This window comes from Bos grunniens, chromosome 11 (genome assembly GCF_055505025.1).
Source record: "Bos grunniens cultivar Pamir isolate PY7600 chromosome 11, Bosgru_T2T1.0, whole genome shotgun sequence".
NCBI classification, from domain to species: domain Eukaryota; kingdom Metazoa; phylum Chordata; class Mammalia; order Artiodactyla; family Bovidae; genus Bos; species Bos grunniens.
The window spans coordinates 60,389,367-60,412,088 of NC_141175.1; the positions used below are offsets into that span (position 1 = coordinate 60,389,367).

General features: G+C 44.9%; 1 protein-coding gene across 3 annotated transcripts in view; it reads left to right on the forward strand.

Moving 5' to 3' along the window:
• RPIA (ribose 5-phosphate isomerase A) overlaps positions 1-10,052 on the forward strand; it is a 36,726-nt gene extending 26,674 nt beyond the window's left edge. The window contains exons 5-9 of one of the 3 annotated variants that reach the window (XM_086326645.1): positions 1,945-2,009; positions 3,252-3,320; positions 3,979-4,120; positions 5,862-5,961; positions 9,119-10,052. In XM_086326645.1, the coding sequence (XP_086182771.1) occupies positions 1,945-2,009; positions 3,252-3,320; positions 3,979-4,120; positions 5,862-5,961; positions 9,119-9,213 (471 nt within the window). In that variant the 3' untranslated portion in view covers positions 9,214-10,052. The remainder of the gene's footprint in view (positions 1-1,944; positions 2,010-3,251; positions 3,321-3,978; positions 4,121-5,861; positions 5,962-9,118) is intronic. The other 2 variants (XR_015136814.1, XM_086326646.1) reach the window with 2 other exon arrangements.
• Positions 10,053-22,722: the final 12,670 nt, after the last annotated feature.

Sequence of the window (22,722 nt, forward strand, 5' to 3'; positions counted from 1 at the left end):
CCTGTGGTTTAACTGAGGGGGCTCAGAGACCCAGGACTTCCTGCAGCCCTCACACAGACATGTAATATGAGCAGGCTGGCCCTTGGAGTTTACCGCTAAATGGAGATAAGAAGCAATTGTCTGAGGCAAGCATGGGCTTTTGAAAACAGAAGTTTTATGATTAAGATGATTGAACACACAAGCAATCCAGAGACTGACGTTGAGGAGAGTGTGGAGCATCCTCACAGCTGGCATTTCCCGAGCCCTCACTGTACACTGTAACTCACTGTGTATGGTTATTCTACTAAGTGCTGGTCAGTATTAAACCACAGTCATCCCTCAGTGTCCGAGGGGCTTGGTTCCAGGACCCACTGTGAAAACCAGAATCCACAGATGCTTGAGTGCCATAGTTGGCCTTCTGTATTCGTGGTTCTGCATCTGTGTGTTTAGCCAACCATGGATCATGTAGTACTGCAGTGCATATGTGGTGGACACAATCTGCCTCTAAGTGGACCTGCACGGTTTGAACCTGACCCTGTTGTTCAGGGTCACCTGTATTTAAGCTCCTGTAGTTCGGAAGGTGGGGACTATTACCATCCCATTTTACAAATGTGAGAAAGGCATGGAGAAGGCAAGGTGTTTGCCTGAGGCCTTGCTTCTTTTAAGTGGGAGCCTGAGGATGAATTCAGGTGCCTCCAGCTCTAGAGTGCTGCTGCTTAGAGGGGTTTTGTGGAAAGAGGTGAAAATTTGAGCAGAGCTGTGATGCTAGGTGGCAAGGGCAGGAGAGAACATTCCAGCAAGGATGGGAACCCTGGGAGCAGCTCCAGGCTAGCATGTGGGCATATGCGGACAGTGCCCAGAGTGGCTTGGGTGTCTAGGACCAAGTGATAGCATACTTTGGGCTGAAGGTGGACATGGGACCTACGCAGAAAAGATTGCCTCCCTCCAGTCCCCAGGGAGCTGGCTGTGGTGCAGCTGGGGTCAGTGCAGGGTAGGGGGGAGCATTGTGGGCTGTCACTTCATCCTTGTAAAAAGGCAGAAGTGAGGTTGCCCCACTAAAGTTTTGGTACCTCCGTATCAGGCAACTTCTGACTTGCAGTTTGAACTGAATTTGCACCCTGAGGTTTTATGTGTGCTCAGTTGCTCAGTCCTGTCCAACTCTTTGTGGCCCCACAGACTGTAACCCACCAGGCTCCTCTCTCTATGGGGTTTTCCAGGCAAGAATACTGGAGTGGGTTGCCATTTTCTTCTTTATACTGATGTTTTTAGAAAAACCATTCCTGAGGCTCCCATATGGTCCATGCAGAGTACCAGGAGTGATGAGAAGTATCAATATATCTCTTCCTTGATTTCACATTTTGAAACATGAATGAACCTATTCTCCTCCTTCACTGCTTTTGGGCTGGCAATGGAACTTCCTGTTAAAGGCAGTGGGCAAGCCCAGACAGGTGCTTTAGTGGGATCATGGGGGCGGGATCTCAGAAATTTTCCAATTCTAAATCACATCAGATGTGTGTCAGCATACCCGTGTTTTTGCCATATTAGTTCAGACATTTCTAAATCAGTGCTTCTCAGACTTTTTTCCGTTATTGCCTGCTTCCAAGGAAATTTTAATCCCACAGATATACTATATATCTCTTTCTGTACTTGGAAGTGAAGTTACTCACACTGAGATTGCATGCTCAGTAATTCCAGCTTGTCCAAAGAGAAGCCCATCAAAGAGTAGAGGAAGAATAAAGTGGTGGATGAGAGCTGCACCCAGATGTGGTCTATATGTTTCCTCATGACCCTAGTGGAATAACTTAATCACTGAGAGTCTTAGTTTCCTAACTGGTTAAATAGGAATAATAACTGTGCTTGGCTAATAGGGCAGCTGGGATCTGAAGAGCTGTTGCAGGTTCATGCTTAGCACAGAGCCTTCCCTCACGAGGGTCTCAGTGGTTTTTGTATCTTTCTTCAATGCAGATCGATCTTGCCATCGATGGTGCTGATGAAGTCGACGCTGACCTCAACCTCATCAAGGGTGGTGGGTGAGTTGTGGGGCCTTTTTTTGCCAAGTATCTGCCAGTTAATCCTTAGCAAAGCCAAGTGGAATGCAGGATAAGTACAGTGCCTCTGTGATACACACGAGTTTGTCTTTCTTCTCGGATGTTGATGGCATAAGACTGTAGAGCCAGCTGGGCATTTGTGGTTGTTAGTAGCAGTCTGGTGACAGGGACCTGAGCCTGGTCAATGAAGTGATTCATCTTAATGGGTTCTCTGCTGCCTTCTGCTGATTCCAACTTTAAAAATTGTACAGCCAAAAAAAAAAAAAAATTGCACAGCCTAAAGCGAACACATTACTGGGACTAGATTACTAGGTTGGTGGGCTCTGAGCAGGGAGTGATGTGTGTATTTATTCCTTTGGAAAACATTTATTGGGTGTTTCTTGAGTGTTAATTTTGGGGAGTTAGGAAGTGGTGAGTTGAAGAAGGTGAAGTCCCTGTCTCCTCGTTCTTATAATCAACCAGACTCTGGAGTGACACAAAACATGCTTAAAGTCTCACTGTGCTATCTCTGCTTCATAACTGGCTGTCAAATGGCAGAGAGGGCAGGTTGTTCAAAGCTTGTCCTTACTCCTCCCCTTCATGCCACAGTCACATGACCTCCCCCAGGCACCGTGCTCTCTGGCAGATGCAGATGCATCTTAGTTGGGTTATGCCTGTGGCCCCACTGGGAGCCCTTTCTCCCAGACACAGACTCCTTTTGCCACAGTCCATTTACTGGAAGTAGCAGGTCTTTAGCCCACGTGCCATAACAAAAATCTTAGATGTGGTGACTTCAAGGGAAAAATTTGTTTGTCACAGTTCTGAAGCCCTGGGCTTGCAGATGGCTGCCTTCTCAGTGTAGCCTCCTGTGGTGGCAGGAGAGAGAGTAAGAGCTTTTTGGTATCATCTTAGAAGGATACCCATCCTAATCAGAGCAGAGCCCCACTTCAGTAACCTCATTGAACCACAGTTACTTCCTTAGAGACCTCATCTTTCACATACAGTCACATTAGGGGTTAGGCCTTCACCAGATGAATTTTAGGGGGCAGAGGGCGGGGAGACGCAATTTAGTCTGTTGCAGTGTGATAGAGTTAGTGGGGCTGTTCCTTTAAGAATTAAAAATTAAATTTCTGAGTGTCAGAACTGAATGGATTTTGGTTTCCTTTATCTGACTTTAGTTCCCAAATTCAGATTTTGTCTTACTTAGCCCCGTGTTTTTTCCTTTGCTTCTTCCCCGTTCCCCAGAGGCTGCCTGACCCAGGAGAAGATTGTGGCCGGCAATGCCAGTCGCTTCATCGTGATTGCCGATTTCAGGTACGATGTTCAGTGTTTCTCAACTGTCCACTGAGGAGGTGCCTCAGACGCCAGCCCTCATTTTAGGGAGGAGAAAACAGAGCTGGAGGGAGGAGCACTTCTCCTTCCTGTGACTCAGGAGAGTGCCTTGGACAATTATGTTCTGCTTTGGTGCTAAAGGAAGATACTGCCATTTCTTGTGTCTGCTGGAAGGAGGAAACTGATGTCACACTCATTAATAGAGCATGTCCTTATTGATCACTCATTCACCCTATTCGCTCCCTGCGGAGGAAGCAGGTCAGGCCTGCCCCTGGGCAGTCACCCAGCACCCCTGCTTCCCCTCTGTCACATGTGATTTGTGTTGTGGACAGCCTTTGACCAGGCTCTCAGAGTCTACTAGAAGGCACTTGTGCTGAGCATGTTAATTAAAAAAAATATTACAGCTGTAGGAAGAGCATAAATGATTATGTTCCTCACACCTGTTTAACCACAAGCCAGTCATATCCAGGTTTTAACATTTTTGTCATATTTAATTACAGTAAAGCATAGCCAGTCCGTTTGAAGCCCTGGACACTTGGCCCTGCCCTCTCACCTCGTTAGTAACTCCATGCCTGAATTTGGCATGTCTGTACTGCTGAGCTTATTGATATCTGTTGTATTTCTGACTCTTTCTTTCTAGGAAAGATTCAAAGAACCTCGGGGATCAGTGGCACAAGGGCATCCCCATTGAGGTCATCCCTATGGCCTATGTCCCAGTGAGCCGAACTGTGACCCAGAAGTTTGGGGGCGTGATTGAACTTCGCATGGCCGTCAACAAGGCAGTGAGTGGCTGGAAGGTTTCTGGAAGGTGTTCCAGGCTCTCGGGGCCTGTCCTCCTCCTCCCGTTAGGTCTTTACCCAGACTGGGCAGGTGGCTTCTGTTGATTATTTATTGGCTGCACTGTGTCTTCATTGCTGCTCAAGGGCTTTCTCTGGTTTTGGCGTCAGGGCTACTCTAGAAGTGTGGGCCTCTCATCATGGTGACTTCTCTTGTTGCAGAGCACAGGCTCTAAGTGTGTGGGCTTCAGTAGTTGCGGCGTGCAGGCTCAGTGGTTGTGCCACATGGGCTTAGTTGCCCTGTGGCATGTGGAGTGTTTTCAGACCAGGGATAGAACCCTTGTCCCCTGCGTTGGCAGGAAGATTCTTAATCCACTGTGCCACCATGGAAGTTCTCTCCGTTTATTTTTAATTAGCCTATTGGCTTATTTGCAGAGCACTGGCTTTATCAGTTTCCATATTCAAACTCATGTAGACAAGACTATACTTAACACACTGTACCCTGTACAAATGGGCACATTTTCTGTCCCTTGGAATCTGATGCTCCTCAGGTAATCTGATCTTTGTACCTGGATCTCTCTAACAGCTGCTAAAAATGGGTTTGGGGAGTCCCTCCTGGGACAGAGAGTTATTCAGGTTTTGTGGTATAATTTTCTTTTTCCTCTTTTCTCATCCTGTGTTTAAATGAAGTCGAGTTCCTTGGGGGATGTAAGCTCCTCCCCAGGAATGCACTCCAGATACTTAGTCCAAACGCTTCACTTCAGCTTCTAAAGTGGGTTGAACAGAACTTTTTTTCTTACACTTAATTAAACAAGCAGTAGTAATAATTCTAAAACTAACTATAGTTGCAGACAGAACTATATATAAAAAGTTTGAAACATACAGGAGAGAAAGCAACTTACCTGTAACTCTTCCCTGATGAACTTTTATTTTATTTTAATGTATTTTCTTCCTGGTGTTTTGTGACTGTTTAAAAATCACAGTCTTAATCATAGTTGTTATACCAAGCTCTGACTCTGGCTCCCTGAGTAGCTGAGGATTCAAGAGGAGATTGTCAGGGTTCTCTCAGAGCTGGGGTTCCACCACACAAGAGCCCCAGCGTCTTGCCTTTGGGTGTTCTTACTGGGCTCCCACTCCTCCATTTTGCAGAGCAGTCTTTGTATTCTGGCAACATTTGTGGTCTTATATGCTTGCTAGTGCCCACAGCTGCTGTGTAATTCTGGGTTAATTAACTAAAACTACCCCTAGCCCCTGTGATCCCAGGACCCCTCACTGCTCCATCTTTTTGTTGGGTCTGCCTGATGTGGGGGAATGTTGTACATTGCCTCACTGATGGTTCTCAGTGTGAAGCTCTGGGAGCATTGAGCCTTGTTGGTTGTCCTCTTGCTGTAGTTTTTCACTCTAATGATGGCTAAGCATCACTGTGCCCTCACTGTGGTAAATGCTTACCCATGTGGTTTACGCATAAGCTGCCGAAGGAGGTAGGTTTCATTATCCCTTTCTTGCCATAGAGGAATCTGAAGCTCACAGAGGAAAATGGCCCCTGTGAGATAGCTGCCTCAGTGGCTTCAGGACTCCTGCTCATTACTGCTTCATAGCACTGCCTTCTAGTAACAGAAAGCATGAGGTGGAGCACTGGTTGGAGTGGGTTGCTTAAGATACTTGTCCTTGGTTATCACCTCCACTCCCCTGTCCCCTCTGCCTGCCTGAATCTGTATCACCTCACCACTGGACAATTACCTTCTAGGGTCCTGTGGTAACGGATAATGGGAACTTTATCCTGGACTGGAAGTTTGACCGGGTCCACAAATGGAGTGAAGTGAACATAGCCATCAAAATGATCCCAGGTAACATACTCTTGAGTGTGGACACCCAGGCTCTTCATAGCTGTCCCCTGCCTCTGGCCATGGGAGGCACAGTGGCTGTGGCTTTGAGACTTGGGTGGGAAGAATTTGTTTTATAACATGTTTGGAATTTCTCACTTCACACCTTTGCCTTTTCCTCCTGAAAACAGTTACTGTTCACCTAGCAGCTTTGTTAGTTGGCGTTTCACAACCCGTTTCAATTGGGGCAGGCATGGGGCCGATGGAGTGTCAGGGGGCTTGCCTTGAAATAAACCCACCTTCTCTGCAAAGAGCTTGGCTGCCACCTCTTTGATTCTGGCCTGTTCTCTGGAGAAGAAAGACTCAGTTAGCCCAGGCTTCGTTAGATTCCTGCCGTGGGCGAGGTGCTGTGCTGTGTGTTATAGGGAGTTCTGCCTGGACGCTGTTGATAATCTGGAAGAATTAGCCCTAGTGATAATGCAAATACAGGGAGCCCCCACCAGTGAGGGCGCTGTTCCTCTGTGGGAGGATTACTTGCAGTGCCCACTAGGGGACTCTGGTGCACCTGCTCAGACTTTTCGAGGCTAATTGAGACACTGAGATGTCCTTTGTGAGCAGATTTCTCCCATCTTTTGGTCTCCATCTCAGTCAGCAGAAGCTACATCCTAGAGAAGTTCAGAGCTTCATTAGGAGCTTAAGTGAAGACGGTGTAAACAGAGAAGCTAGATGGTGAATTATTTAGCACAGTGCCTCCAGGGTCATCCGTGTGGTTTGTTCTCTCATTCTCTTTTTCTCCTCCTCTTTGGTCTGTTGTAATATGTGATGCTGGACTGGGTCAAGGGAGGAGGGAAGGGAAAGCTTCCCTGTCTATCTCTGTCACCCTGCCTGTGTCCCATGCACGTCCATTTGTGTGGGGACACCTAGAGGGCAGCAGAACTGGCCCCTGGCTCCCACACCCTTGGGTGTTCCACTGCTACACCCGGAGCAGAGAAGGGCCAAAGCCAGCGGGGTTCTTTCCCCCTTGTTCAGACCAGGCCACCTCTCCCCTTTCCACTAATCTGGGGATGGGTGTAGGAATGGGTTAGTCACTCCCAGCGTCCTAATAACCTGAAGAGAGGTGGCTCTTGAGATCAGACCTTTGACAGCTGCCCTGCACCTCTACTCTTAAATCGTTGAAGTCTTTTCTGAACTCAGTTTGGCTTTCTCGTGAATCAGGTGGAAGCTGTCACCTTATGTTACATTGGGTTAGCCTAAAAGTTTGTTCAGATTTTTCCTTGAAATGTTATGGAAAAACTCTAAGGAACTTTTTGACTCAGTAGAATTTTTGAGAAGCCTGGGTCTTGAGTGGCCACTGGGCATGTCTTTGGGAGGCCCCTGTCGTGTTGGTGCAGTGCCGGTAGATGATTTTATTTATGTATGGGGGGGGCTGTCTTTGAAAATTTTTTTATCCTTTTGAATTTACATACTTCAAAATTTTAAGAATCAGCAGTGAAAAGTCTCTGTCTTCCATCCCTCCACTTTCCCCATCTGAAGACAGCCAGTGCTTCCAGAGTTGTGTGTCCTTGTGTGTGTGTGGCCTTCTTGAGTTGATTTTACATAAACACAAGTCAGCTCCCCCACCCCCATCTCTTTGTTTACACAGTTGACAGCATATTTGGCACATGTTTTGTTTCCTGTTTTTTCTGTCTTCCTATTTTCCTGTTTTTTCTGTCTTCCTATTTTCCTGTTTTTTCGCCCCTTTGAAGGTTATTATATAATGGATCACAAAAGAACTTCCTCATTCTTTTTTTTTTTCTTAGTAATATGGCATTCCATCTTGTGACGCTCACAAAATTTATTTAGGCAGATCCGCATGAGCAGATACTCATTTCCAGTCCTTTTTTAGAAGGGGATTACCAGCTGAAAGAATAAGTGTATCTGGTTTTGCCAGATAGTGCAGAATTGCCTTCCACAATGGCGTTAGCTTACCTTCTGCCTGAAGTGCATGCCAGTGTGCTTCCCCACACACTGGGTCCATGAGTAGGTGAACAGTATTATCTCACTGTAGTATGTGTGTATATGAAATATTTTCAGTAAAGGTTGCTGACAGTTGTAGTTAATTTGCACTACTGAATAGTATACCATCATTTTTGTGTGTGAAAAAACGTCTGTATATCCATTCTACTCTTATGGGCATTTGGGTGTTTCTAGTTTTTAGCTGTTGGGAACATTCTCTTACATATCTTGTGAGGATCATATATATATACCTGATATATACTGAGGAGTAGAGTTGCTGGATCATCAGGTATGAATATGTTCAGCTTTAGAAGATATACCGAGAAAGATTTTCCAGCATGGTTTTTTGCCAGTTTACTCCTATAGTCAATGTGTGGGAGTGTCTTTACATTCCAGTCAAATTTCATTATACTCATCCTGTTGAGTGTGTAGTGGTGTCTTGATTTGCATTCTCTTTTTTAAAAAAAAATGTATCCTTTATTTTATTCTTTTTTTTTTTTTTTTTTCAGTTTTTTTGCTGCACCTTGCAGCGTGTGAGACCTTTAGTTCCCCGACTAGGGACAGGACCCACGTCCCTGCATTGGCAGAGCAGAGTCTTAACCATTGGGCTGCTGGGGAAGTCCCTACATTCCCTATTGACCAGTTTGAGCACCGTTTTCTATGTTTATTGGCTGTTTTGGAGAACCTCTTTTGTGAAGTATCTCTTAAGTCTTTTGCCCATTTTTCCACTAGATTGTCTGTTGTCTTACTGATCTGGAGAGTTTTCATCTTGACGTAGTATATGCATTGCAAGTATCTTTCAGCCCTTTGTGGGAAAAGCTTCTAAGGCTGATAGTGTGATTGAGGATCACTGGGAATGGGAGCACTTAGAGTCATGATGGAGGGCCTCTCTGAGAAGATGACTGGTCCAGATAAAGGCAACAGTGTGAGCGAAGGCCCTGAGGCAGGAAAGAGCTTGCACATTTGAGTACAGAGAGAAATCCAGGATCCCAGAGAGGGAGAGACTGCAAGAAGGAATAAAAATAACGAGGATGTGTTTTCATCACCATGCATGAGGTGCATCTTTAGATGTATCATTTGTCTGGTGCTGTTGAAGGTGGTCACTCCTACGGACCCCGTGATCCTGGTTTTCTTCCTACCTTGGGAGGCTCAAACTTAACACTTCCTTCTGCCCTTCGTCCCACAGGTGTGGTGGACACGGGGCTGTTCATCAACATGGCCGAGAGAGTCTACTTCGGGATGCAGGACGGCTCGGTGAACATGAGGGAGAAGCCGTTCTGAATGGGCCCTGCAGGAGCAGAGTGTGTTCCTCTTGCGTCCCCAGCCCACCGCCAAGGTGGCCATGCCTCTCTGAGCCTTTGCCTTAATGTATCTGTGCCAGGTGGACAGCTTGGCAGGGTGAGGGTTAAATCCAGTCTTCTGAAGTATTGTTATTAAATGTCTTTTTAAAAAGAGAGATATAAACATATATATATTTTTACTATTAAAAATGCTCAGTTGTTTTTTTTTAATAAAGTGGAACTTGATTTCATGTTTTATAAGAAACATTTACCAAAAAAAAAAAAAAAAAAAGGACTGTCTTTTAAACTTTTAACTTGAGCCTGCTGGTTAAGCTTCTGAATATTGGGTTTGCTGAGAAATATAAGTCAAACGTTTCTTCAAACTGGTGAAATGAAGGGCACAGCCAGCAGCGATTTCCCTGATGCCTTACTGGAAACATAGGAGTTCGTTTACTTTTCTACCACACTGTTTTGTTTTTTAGTTTTTGTTGCAATTACGCACAATCTGTAGTTCTGTGTTCTAAGAGGTGAACTATAAAAATATAAGTCTGGCGAGTATAGGGTGTGGTGTGTGATGACTCAGAATGTGTAAACTACCCAGGGAGGGTGTGGGAGTTCTTCAGCTGAGGTCATGGGTTCATTCAGACCCTTTTGTTTTGAAGCCATTGGACAGAAATACTTGCCAGAACTGCCAAAGCACTGCTGTGAAGCACCTTTCAATGACTGTCTTTTTGTTGTTAATATTTTTTTCGTTCCTTTGTTGTTACTTGGCATGGTTTGGCATCAGAAGTTGTACCTCTTTATATTGTTTGAAGGTTGAAATAAAACAGTATGGTGCCATTTTGGCTCTTTGTCTTTGTTATATAATTTGTGTCCGTTTTACAGTAAAATAGGAATCAGTTTTGCTCACTTAATTTACATTGGATCTTTGATAAGGGGTGGGATTCACTCAAATCTTGAGCCCAAGAGTAGATAAATATTTCCTTTATTTCTGAGAGAGCTTGATAGCAGCTTTATTTCATAGAACTTTTGTCAAACAAGACATCGATTTTCTTTATTAATGGAGACTAACACAGCTGAACAAAAGTCACAGATTATCCCCAAGTTTTATGCTAGTCAGACCCTCAGTCGTGGAAGCTGACAAGCAGTAAAATGGGTCACCCGACTTTCCTGTGTTCTCCCAGTGTGTAATCTTCAGTGTGCCCAACGAGCAGTGAACATCCAGAAAGCTTCACAGATGGCAACAGAAAGGCCGTGATCAACTCAGCGATGATTCTAGATGGGACTCTGAATCCATCCTGCTGTAAAGGTGTTTGTGTTGAGAGCCCTAATCCCCCAGTGCTGACTTTGCACAATCCTTAGACGGTCATGTCACTCGCCTTGCCCTCTGTTTTGACTCTTGGATTATAGCTACCAAACCTAGAGGCATCAGAATTCCTGCTAAATCAAGTTTTAAGCTCAAAGTCAATCATCAGGACTGAGCTTTGAAGAGGTTTTCTTTTCCTTCTGAATTCCTTCTTTTTCTCTCTGAAGGTGCTCTTTAAAAATAGTTGGTTCACACATTGTTAGGAAACCTGCTGTTAGGAGTGCTTTATTTTTCTCCAAGACTATTTTGGTCTGGATGGTACATAGTTTTTACACAGACTGGGCACTAGGTCTTAGTTGAGAAAACTTGATACAACTGCTTCTTGATCCTTAAAAGCTCTTAGGTTAAATTCAGGGATAAAGATAAACAACAAAGTTAAACTATGTTTCTGAAAAACACCTGCATGTTCCACGGCACAAGTAAATGCATGGTGGGTTTCACAGGCCTTCACACCTGTGAGCCAAGTGCAGTTCTCTTAACTGTGAATGTGAGGTTTTCCTTCTTTAAACACCTGTGTTTCAGGTACACATATACCAGTTTGTTCTACAAGTAAATTTTGATTAAAGTTTCTTCAGTGAAGTCATTAATAAATGTGGTCTTATTGGATGTTCCCCATTTGCAGGCTTGTGGTCAGTCCCAGGGGCACAGGACAAGCTGCAAACCTGGTGTTTGGGAAAGGTTTATATCCACATTAAGCTGCCACATATCTGGGAGGCATTACAGGGGGAAAAAATCACTTGAATTAGAATCTATTCAATTTTTATTTCAGCTGACAAGGTTTTTGTTTTTTTAAGTTTTATTAATTTTTGGTTGTCTTGAGTCTTCGTTTCTGTGTGGGCTTCTCATTGCTTTGGCTTCTCTTTGTTGCAGAACTTGGACTGTAGAGCACAGGCTCAGTAGTTGTGACTCATGAGCTTAGTTGCTCTTCAGCATGTGGGGTCTTCCCTGACCGGGGATTGAACCTCTGTCTCTGCATTGGCAGGCCAACTCTTTTACCACTGAGCCACCAGGGAGGCCCCAGCGCTCAAGTTTTGATATTCTTCAGTCATCAAGCCTTTGCTGAGTTCCCATCATGTGCCGATTCTTAGTGGGGACTAGTAGAGGGTCGGAGAAGGCAATGGCACCCCACTCCAATACCCTTGCCTGGAAAATCCCATGCATGGAGGAGTTTGGTAGGCTGCAGTCCATGGGGTCGCTAAGAGTTGGACACGACTGAGCGACTTCACTTTCACTTTTCACTTTCATGCATTGGAGAAGGAAATGGCAACCCACTCCAGTGTTCTTGCCTGGAGAATCCCAGGGACAGGGGAGCCTGGTGGGCTGCCGTCTATGGGGTCGCACAGAGTTAGACACGACTGAAGTGACTTAGCAGCAGCAGCAGCAGCAGTAAGAGGGTAGAGAGCAGAGACAAGTAAGACACCGCCTGGGCTCCAGACGCTTCCAGCCTTTTGAGTGAGACAGGGTCACAGAGGAATTGTCAGTTCAGTAGGGAAGAGGGGCTGTGAGGTGGGAAACGTTACCAAGCGACTGGTGACCAAGCCCTAACTGTTACTTTGTACAGGTTGTGTCCCGGGCCTTTAGTCTGTTATCTCACAGGAGTTTGGTGGTGTCTGTTGTGGAGCCTGTGGGAAACAGGCTCAGTTTAAGTAACTTTTTCAGGTCAGACACTGGAAAACAGGACAGACTTTTCTGGCTCATCATTCCAGTTGGTTGTAGGACTCTGGAGAGTTTGCGTTCCTTAATGCTGTGTCCACCGTTTGTAACTTGAATCACAAGTAATGTGTAATTTTTAAAGTTCTGAAGTTCGTGAACGGGTTTATTGTATATGTGTGTAGGTTCATGGGTAATCCTATAATAGTAGAAAATTTCTCTTTTCTAATGAGCTTTCTTTTAGTGGGAGAAAGGCACAGAAGATTGCACAATCTAGGGTTGGCCCTGGGAAGGCCCTCTGCAGGAGTCAGTCCTTAGGCTGCCACCAGTTTTCTCTCCTCCTGTGCTTATTTCCTTTCTCCACTTTCCAGGATATAGGCACAGTGGCAACCATTGGCACTACTAGCCCGGGAAGGATGTTTATGGCTAAGGGTTGTTAGTTCCCTGTAGTCAAAGACTTCAGAACACATAACTGAACAAAGTTGATTTTCTTTTTTCTTTTTCTTTTTGATGGTACTGAGTCTTTGTTGCTGTTCAGGCTTTTCTCAAGTTGTGATGAAGCGGAACTGCTCTCCAGTTGCGGTTCTCAGGCTTCTCATTGCAGTGACTTCATCTGATGTGGAGCACCAGCTCTGGGGCAAGAGGGCTTCGATAGTTGCGGCTTCCGGGCTCTAAAGCATAGGCTCAGTAGTTGTGGTGCTTGGGCTTAGTTGCTTTGCAGCATGTGGAATCTTCCTGGACCAGTGATCAAACCCATGTCTCCTGCATTGGCCAGCTGATTCTTTATCACTGAGCTGCCAGGGAAGCCCCCAAATTTGTTTTACTGATTCATTGAATGAAGGAAGTCACATGCCACAAGGAGTCTCAGCCCAAGGCTGTTAGGACTTAGAGAACTTAGGTGTCTGTCTGGGGCTTTGGGGAGGACCTTGTTCTGGGTTGGATGTCATCAAGAAGCAGGAGAATTCTGTGACCCAGCATCCTAATTTTCACTGAGAAAGTAAGGCTATAACGCTGGGATTGTAAAGAAGCAGCAGTCACTCAACAGCCAGGGAAGGGAGGTGTCTGGTCCTATTTGTGGTTTGGATGATGTTCATGTTTTGTCTGTTTTATGGAGACAAAATGATCATTGAGTCATCTGGTGTTTGTATCACTGTCACACAGCAGTCATGAAATTAAAAGACACTCTTTGGAAGAAGGCTGTGACAAACCTTGACAGCATATTGAAAAACAGAGACATCACTTTGTCCACAAAGATTCATATAGTCAAGGTTAGGGTTGCATATGCATGCTCAGTTGTGTCCGACTCTTTGTGACCCTATGGACTAGACCACCAGGCTCCTCTGTCCATGGGATTTCCCAGGCAAGAATACTGGACTGGGTTGCCATTTTCTTCTCCAGGGAATCTTCCTGACCCAGAGATCAAACCTGAGTCTTCTGCATTTCCTGCATTGCAGGCTGGTTCTTTACCTTTTGAGCCATTGGTTTTTCTAGTAGTCGTGTACTGGACCAGATGTGAGAACTGGACCATAAAGAAGGCTGAGTACAGAAGAATTGATGCTTTCAAATTGTTCCAGAGAAGACTCTTGAGAGTCCCTTGGACTTTAAGGAGATCAAGCCAGTCACTCCTGAAGCAAATGAACCCTGAATATTCATTAGAAAGACTGATGCTGAAGCTGAAGCTGCAATTCTTTGGCCACCTGATGTGAAGAGTCGACTCATTGGAAAAGACTCTGATGCTGGGAAAGACTGAGAGCAAGAGGAGAAGTGGGCAACAGAGGATGAAATGGTTGGATGGCATTATTGACTCGACCTAAGTATGAGCAAATTCTGGAAAATAGTGAAGGACAGGGAAGCCAGGCATGCTGCAGTTCCATGGGGCCACAAAGAGTTGGATACAGCTTAGCAACTGAACAAAAATAACACAGAGTGCCCCTGTCTGGTGATGGTCTGTGAGATTGTTTATGATCCACAGGAGAGCACGGTAGTCTCGCCGTGGGTGCCAGGCTAGTTCGTAGCAACACCAAAGTTGGGCTATGGAGCCAGGCCAGTTCCTGGCTGTCATTTCTCTTTCTCGGAATCTGCTGACCCCAGGAACTGGAGGCCTGAGTGTTCTATGATCTCCTCTCTCCTTCCCTTTGGTTAACAGGCACTGAGCACTTTCTCTATGCTGGGCACTGGGGTGGCAGGGTCAGGCCACAGATGGCCGATGCTGTGACTCCGGCCTTGCAAGGCTTCATTGGTGCCAGGTAGTTTGCTCACTTCCTGCCTCACCTAGCAGCTGATGCAGCCAGACTTAGAGTTGCATCAGTCTTCACTCTCCACTAACCCAGTAATCACATGATGTTTTTGAGAGGGGTTCAGTGCCTTTGCTTTTTTAGTAACCAGGTTTTTAGTGTAGGACACCAAAACACCCCAATATAGCCTTGCATTCAGTTGTGCCCTAGTGGACCTCTGCAGGTAAACACCTGTAATGAAGCTCTGAGAGGGAAGGAAATGTGATGACTAATACGGGTCTTGGGGTGGGGTGGAATCCAAAGGGGAGGGGGTGCCAGTGTTCTGTGCACCATGCAGGTGATGCTAGTAGTAAAGAACCCACCTGCCAACACAGGAGACCTAAGAGACACAGGTTCGATCCCTGGGTCGGGAGGATCCCCTGGAGGAGAGCATGGCAACCCACTCCAGTGTTCTTGCCTGGAAAATCCCACGGATAGAGAAGCCTGGCAGGCTACAGTCTCGGGTTGCACAGAGTCAGACACAACTGAAGTGACTAAGCATGCACGCACATTAGGCAGACTACTGATGAATAAATTGTGTTGGAACTCCATTCACTGAGAACATCTCTGCTTTAGCAGCAAGGTGGAAGAAGCAGTTTCTCCCAGGAAACGAAGCCCTGGCTTCCTGCATCTCAGCGTACCGGCCATGAGACCCCCCAAATGTCTCCCTGATTATGTAACTACACTGGAGGGAGTTCCCAGGTTCAAGGGTATTCCAACTTGAGTTGCAGGTAGAGTTGCACTCATTTTATTTCAGAAGCTGTTCTTGGTGGAGTGTTGGGCCAGTCTCCAGTCCCTGATGATTTCAGTTCAGATCAGAACTCTGATCTGAGTTTAGCTGTACTTGGCCTCTGTTCCCATGTCAGTGGTGTGCCTCGGGTTTCTTGGTGAACTTGTGAGAGGCAGCCACAAGGTGAGAGCCCACAGGGAGCTGGCACCCAGGGCTGCATAGCACCGCCCGGTGGAACTGTGAGCCACATACGTAATTCAAACATTCTAGTGGCTGCACTGAAAAGGTTAAAAAACAAAAAGAACAAATGAATTTTAGTAGTTAACCCAACAGATCTAAAATATTACTATTTGGACTATATTCAATCAATATTTTACATTTTGGGGGTACTAAGGCTTCATGTCTGCGTGCTGCGATTCCTGGGGTCGCAAGGAGTCGGACACGACTGAGCGACTGAACTGAACTGAAGGCTTCATGTGTGTGCTAAGTTGCTTTATTCATGTCTGACTCTTTGCGACCCATGGACTGTAACCCACCAGGCTCCTCTGGTCCTTAGGATTCTCCAGGCAAGGATACTGGGATGGATTGCCATGCCCTCATCCAAGGGATCTTTCCAACCCAGGGATCGAACCTGCGTCTCCTGCGTTGGCAGGTGGGTTCTTTACCACTACCACCAACTGGGAAGCCCTGTCTTTATAATACAGTGTGTATTGTATTTCAGTATGTCTTCTTTTGGACTAGGCACCTTCCAAGTACTCATTCGTCAGTGACCCAGGATTGGGGAACACAGTTCTAGAATTGTGGGGGACTCTGGTATTGTCCTTGTTCTGGCTTTTACAATAATATTTTTTATGGCTGTGTTGGATCTTAGTTGCCATTTAGCTGCCCTGCAGCATGTGGGATCTCAGTTCCCAGACCAGGGATGGAATCCGTGTCCCTGGTGTTGGAAGGTGGATTCCTAACCATTGGACCACCAGGGAAGTCCCTGTTCTGCTTTTTAAAGGCCCCTTTGATTTCCTGAAGCCAGCCTGGGTTCTACTGTGGCCCTAGATGTTTCTTAACACCCACAGAGTATGGAGTCAAGTGGACGGCCTCCGAAAGGGTTCCCTTTAGTTGCCCTAATTTGAACTGAGACCTGTGTCTCAAGCAGATGGTCTCTCTGACCTTATAAGTGGCCTTAACTCCAGGAAAGAGAACCATTCTTTCAGCTTCTAAGTTAAATGATTATTTTAGCTGAAAGTGTTAGTCACTCAGTCGTCTCTGACTCTCTGCGATCCCATGGACTGTAACCTGCCAGGCTTCTCTGTCCATGGAATTCTCCAGGCAAGAATACTGGAGTGGGTTGTCATTCCCTTCTCCAAGGGATCTTCCCAATTCAGGGATTGAACCTGGGTCTCCTGCATTGCAGGCATATTCTTTTCTGAGCTACCAGGGAAGCCCTATTTTAGTTGAGGTATACTTTTTTCTGAGAGAGGTTAAGTATGATTAGTAACCTTGGTTTGGAATTCCATTCTTCTGGTTGGTAACTTTTGAACAAGTTTAGAAATTAAAAGACCCTTACTTCTTGGAAGAAAAGTTATGACCAACCTAGATAGCATATTGAAAAGCAGAGACATTACTTTGCCAACAAAGATCCGTCTAGTCAAGGCTATGGTTTTTCCAGTGGTCATGTATGGATGTGAGAGTTGGACTGTGAAGAAAGCTGCTGCTGCTGCTGCTGCTGCTAAGTCGCTTCAGGTGTGTCCAACTCTGTGTGACCCCAGAGACGGCAGCCCACCAGGCTTCCCCATCCCTGGGATTCTCCAGGCAAAAACACTGGAGTGGGTTGCCATTTCCTTCTCCGGTGCATGAAAGTGACATTGAAGTCGCTCAGTCGTGTCCGACTCTAGCGACCCCATGCAGCCTACCAGGCTCCTCTGTCCATGGGATTTTCCAGGCAAAAGTACTGGAGGGGGGTGCCGTTGCCTTCTCCAGAAGAAAGCTGAGCACCGAAGAATTGATGCTTTTGAACTGTGATGTTGGAGAAGACTCTTGAGAGTCCTTCCAACTGCAGGGAGATCCAACCAGTCCATTCTGAAGGAGATCAGCCGTGGGATTTCTTTGGAAGGAATGATGCTAAAGCTGAAACTCCTGTACTTTGGCCACCTCATGCGAAGAGTTGACTCATTGGAAAAGACTCTGATGCTGGGAGGGATTGGGGGCAGGAGGAGAAGGGGACGACAGAGGATGAGATGGCTGGATGGCATCACCGACTCGATGGACGTGAGTCTCAGTGAACTCTGGGAGTTCGTGATGGACAGGGAGGCCTGGTGTGCTGCGATTCATGGGGTCGCAAAGAGTCGGACACGACTGAGCGACTGAACTGAAATGAACTGATTTCACCCATAAGCCTTGATTTCCTCAGTGTAAAATGGCTGCAAAATTGTTACCTTTTCAGGTAATTTTGAAGTTAAATGAACTAATTCATGCCAAGTGCTTAGAGCAGTTATTGGCACATAAAATGCTAATCAATCTTATATTTTTATTAGACTGCTGTGGACTTCTAGAAAATATAAGTTCCTCGGGTCTTAAAAAATGAAGAACAGTTCAGATCTGATCAGTCGCTCAGTCGTGTCCGACTCTTTGCGACCCCATGAATCGCAGCACGCCAGGCCTCCCTGTCCATCACCAACTCCCGGAGTTCACTCAGACTCACGTCCATCGAGTCAGTGATGCCATCCAGCCATCTCATCCTCTGTCGTCCCCTTCTCCTCCTGCCCCCAATCCCTCCCAGCATCAGAGTCTTTTCCAATGAGTCAACTCTTCGCATGAGGTGGCCAAAGTACTGGAGTTTCAGCTTTAGCATCATTCCTTCCAAAGAAATCCCAGGGCTGATCTCCTTCAGAATGGACTGGTTGGATCTCCTTGCAGTCCAAGGGACTCTCAAGAGTCTTCTCCAACATCATAGTTCAAAAGCATCAATTCTTCGGCGCTCAGCCTTCTTCACAGTCCAACTCTCACATCCATACATGACCACAGGAAAACCATAGCCTTGACTAGATGGACCTTTGTTGGCAAAGTAATGTCTCTGCTTTTGAATATGCTATCTAGGTTGGTCATAACTTTCCTTCTAAGGAGTAAGCATCTTTTAATTTCATGGCTGCAGTCACCATCTGTAGTAATTTTGGAGCCCAGAAAAATAAAGTCTGACTCTGTTTCCACTGTTTCCCCATCTATTTCCCATGAAGTGATGGGACCGGATGCCATGATCTTCGTTTTCTGAATGTTGAGCTTTAAGCCAACTTTTTCACTCTCCACTTTCATTTTCATCAAGAGGCTTTTTAGTTCCTCTTCACTTTCTGCCATAAGGGTGGTGTCATCTGCATATCTGAGGTTATTGATATTTCTCCCAGCAATCTTGATTCCAGCTTGTGTTTCTTCCAGTCCAGCATTTCTCATGATGTACTCTGCATATAAGTTAAATAAACAAGGTGACAATATACAGCCTTGACGAACTCCTTTTCCTATTTGGAACCAGTCTGTTGTTCCATGTCCAGTTCTAACTGTTGCTTCCTGACCTGCATACAAATTTCTCAAGAGGCAGGTCAGGTGGTCTGGTATTCCCATCTCTTTCAGAATTCTCCACAGTTTATTGTGATCCACACAGTCAAAGGCTTTGGCATAGTCAATAAAGCAGAAATAGATGCTTTTCTGGAACTCTCTTGCTTTTTCTATGATCCAGCAGATGTTGGCAATTTGATCTCTGGTTCCTCTGCCTTTTCTAAAACCAGCTTGAACACCAGGAAGTTCACGGTTCACATATTGCTAAAGTGTGGCTTGGAGAATTTTGAGCATTACTTTACTAGCGTGTGAGATGAGTGCAATTGTGCAGTAGTTTGAGCATTCTTTGGCATTGCCTTTCTTTGGGATTGGAATGAAAACAGACCTTTTCCAGTCCTGTGGCCATTGCTGAGTTTTCCAAATGTGCTGGCATATTGAGTGCAGCACTTTCACAGCATCATCTTTCAGGATTTGGAATAGCTCAACTGGAATTCCATCACCTCCACTAGCTTTGTTCATAGTGATGCTTTCTAAGGCCCACTTGACTTCACATTCCAGGATGTCTGGCTCTAGGTCAGTGATCACACCATCGTGATTATCTGGGTCATGAAGATCTTTTTTGTACAGTTCTTCTGTGTATTCTTGCCGTCTCTTCTTAATATCTTCTGCTTCTGTTAGGTCCATACCATTTCTGTCCTTTATCGAGCCCATCTTTGCATGAAATGTTCCTTTGGTATCTCTGATTTTCTTGAAGAGATCCCTAGTCTTTCCCCTTCTGTTGTTTTCCTCTATTTCTTTGCATTGATCACTGAGGAAGGCTTTCTTATCTCTTCTTGCTATTCTTTGGAACTCTGCATTCAGATGTTTATATCTTTCCTTTCCTCCTTTGCTTTTCGCTTCTCTTCTTTTCACAGCTATTTGTAAGGCCTCCCCAGACAGCCATTTTGCTTTTTTGCATTTCTTTTCCATGGGAATGGTCTTGATTCCTGTCTCCTGTACAATGTCATGAACCTCCATCCATAGTTCATCAGGCACTCTATCTATCAAATCTAGTCCCTTAAATCTATTTCTCACTTCCACTGTGTAATCATAAGGGATTTGATTTAGGTCATACCTGAATGGTCTAGTGGTTTTCCCTACTTTCTTCAATTTAAGTCTGAATTTGGCAATAAGGAGTTCATGGTCTGAGCCACAGTCAGCTCCCGGTCTTGTTTTTGCTGACTGTATAGAGCTTCTCCATCTTTGGCTGCAAAGAATATAATCAATCTGATTTCGGTGTTGACCACCTGGTGATGTCCATGTATAGAGTCTTCTCTTGTGTTGTTGGAAGAGGGTGTTTATTATGACCAGTGCATTTTCTTGGCAAAACTCTATTAGTCTTTGCCCTGCTTCATTCTGTACTCCAAGGCCAAATTTGCCTGTTACTCCAGGTGTTTCTTGACTTCCTACTTTTGCATTCCAGTCCCCTATAAGGAAAAGGACATCTTTTTTGGGTGTTAGCTCTAAAAGGTCTTGTAGGTCTTCATAGAATCATTCAACTTCAGCTTCTTCAGCGTTACTGGTTGGGGCATAGACTTGGATTACTGTGATATTGAATGGTTTGCCTTGGAAACGAACAGAGATCATTCTGTCGTTTTTGAGATTGCATCCAAGTACTGCATTTCGGACTCTTTTGTTGACCATGATGGCCACTCCATTTCTTCTGAGGGATTACTGCCCACAGTAGTAGATATAATGGTCATCTGAGTTAAATTCACCCATTCCAGTCCATTTCAGTTTGCTGATTCCTAGAATGTTGACATTCACTCTTGCCATCTCTTGTTTGACCACTTCCAATTTGCCTTGATTCATGGACCTGACATTCCAGGTTCCTATGCAATATTGCTCTTTACAGCATTGGACCTTGCTCCTATCACCAGTCACATCCACAGCTGGGTATTGTATTTGCTTTGGCTCCATCCCTTTATTCTTTCTGGAGTTATTTCTCTACTGACCTCCAGTAGCATATTGGGCACCTACTGACCTGGGAAGTTTCTCTTTCAGTATCCTATCATTTTGCCTCTTCATACTGTTCATGGGGTTCTCAAGGCAAGAATAATGAAGTGGTTTGCCATTCCCTTCTCCAGTGGACCACATTCTGTTAGATCTCTCCACCATGACCCGCCCATCTTGGGTTGCCACACGGACATGGCTTAGTTTCATTGAGTTAGACAAGGCTGTGGTCCTAGTGTGATTAGATTGACTAGTTTTCTGTGAGTATGGTTTCAGTGTGTTTGCCCTCTGCTGCCCTCTTGCAACACCTACCGTCTTACTTGGGTTTCTCTTACCTTGGGCGTGGGGTATCTCTTCACGGCTGCTCCAGCAAAGCGCAGCCATTGCTCCTTACCTTGGACGAGGGAAGAATGGTTAGGATGTGCAAAAATAGCTTGCTGAAAATAATTTGGGGGGGGGTGTTATTGGATGGGGAAACCATGAACTGAGTCATAGGTAAATGGGAGTTCCCTGCTGTCTGCTTTTGTGTGATATTTTCTGTAATAATAAAAAAAAATTTTTTAATAACCTGCCAACTGTTTTTTGGAATTTGCTGAAACAAAAAATTGTTACAATAATTTTAGTTACCCCTATGAAGTGCCATGTAGGATTATTGAGATGTGTGATTATATGTGTGTATTCTGCCTGGGAAAGTCAGGGAAAGCCTTGTAGTGTAGGTGATCATTTAGCTGTAACTTAAAAAAGATTTTTTTTAATTCAAAAAAATTTATTTATTCTTTTTTAATAAAAAGAATCAATATTGATGCATTGTATAAGAATGAATGAAGATTGAAAACATAATGCTAAATAAAAGACACAAGTTATCATATATTGTATGACTGCATTTATGTGAAATTCTAGAAGAGGCGAATTTATAGACAAAAAGTGAATTCATGGTTGCCTAGGACCTGGGTTTGGGGGTGGGAGGCATTGCGGGGGAAATAGGGAGTGACTGCTAACAGACAAGGGGTTTCTCTTTGGGAAAATTTTCTCAATATTTATTCTTTTTTATTCATACTATTGTATGAATATGGCACATTTTATTTATTCATCAGTTGATGGACATTTGGGTTTTTTCCATTTTTTATGAGTAATGCTGGTATTGATGTATATATCTCTGTGTGGATATGTTATTTCATTATCTGCTTGTGTGTTTGTACTTCCTTTTTTTTATTTAAATAAATTTTAAAATATACTGTTCTAATTCTTCTGGTTTTTGTTTGTTTGTTTCCTTTTTTACTGTTTATATTTTAGTGACTTTCTAAGGTGGTTGCTCCAGCTGCTGAATCTTGAAGGAGGAGTAAAAGACCACCAGCAGGCAGTGATGAGTGGGGAAGGAGATGAGGAGAGAAGTGTTTCATGAAGGGGAAACAGTGTGCAAAGGCAAGGATTAGTGAGGAACTGGTGGGTGACCCTGAGGAGCTGCGAGTGGGTGACAAGTTATGGTGACTCAGGAGGAGCTGAGAAAAGGAAAGGCAGGAACCACTTACTGAAGGGCCATGTTCATCAGAGCAAAAGGCTTTGTTCTGAATCTTGACAGTGGGTGTTTTAGGCAGTAGAGAGAGGTGATCTGTCACTGCTAGCTGCAGGGAGGAGGATGGGATGAATCAGGCAGAGTGTGGGCCAGAGAAATCAGTTGTAAGTCTATAGGAAAGGTTCAGAAATAAAGAGGGGAGGGTGTTGGCAACACTTCCAAACAGTGTTGCCAAAAAAAAAAAAAAAAAGATTAAGAAAGACTTCCCAGTTTATTTGAGGCCTTTTTTTTTTTTTTTTTTAGTAGAATGTTTTCTTTTCAGTTTCAGGACACAGCAAATCTGGGTTGTGAAAGGTGCTTGCTTCTACTGCTAGGAAACACTCTCTCATGTGGGTACTTTTTCTGAGTGTCACTAGTTATTCTGGGGGCAGGAACTTTGGCACTTC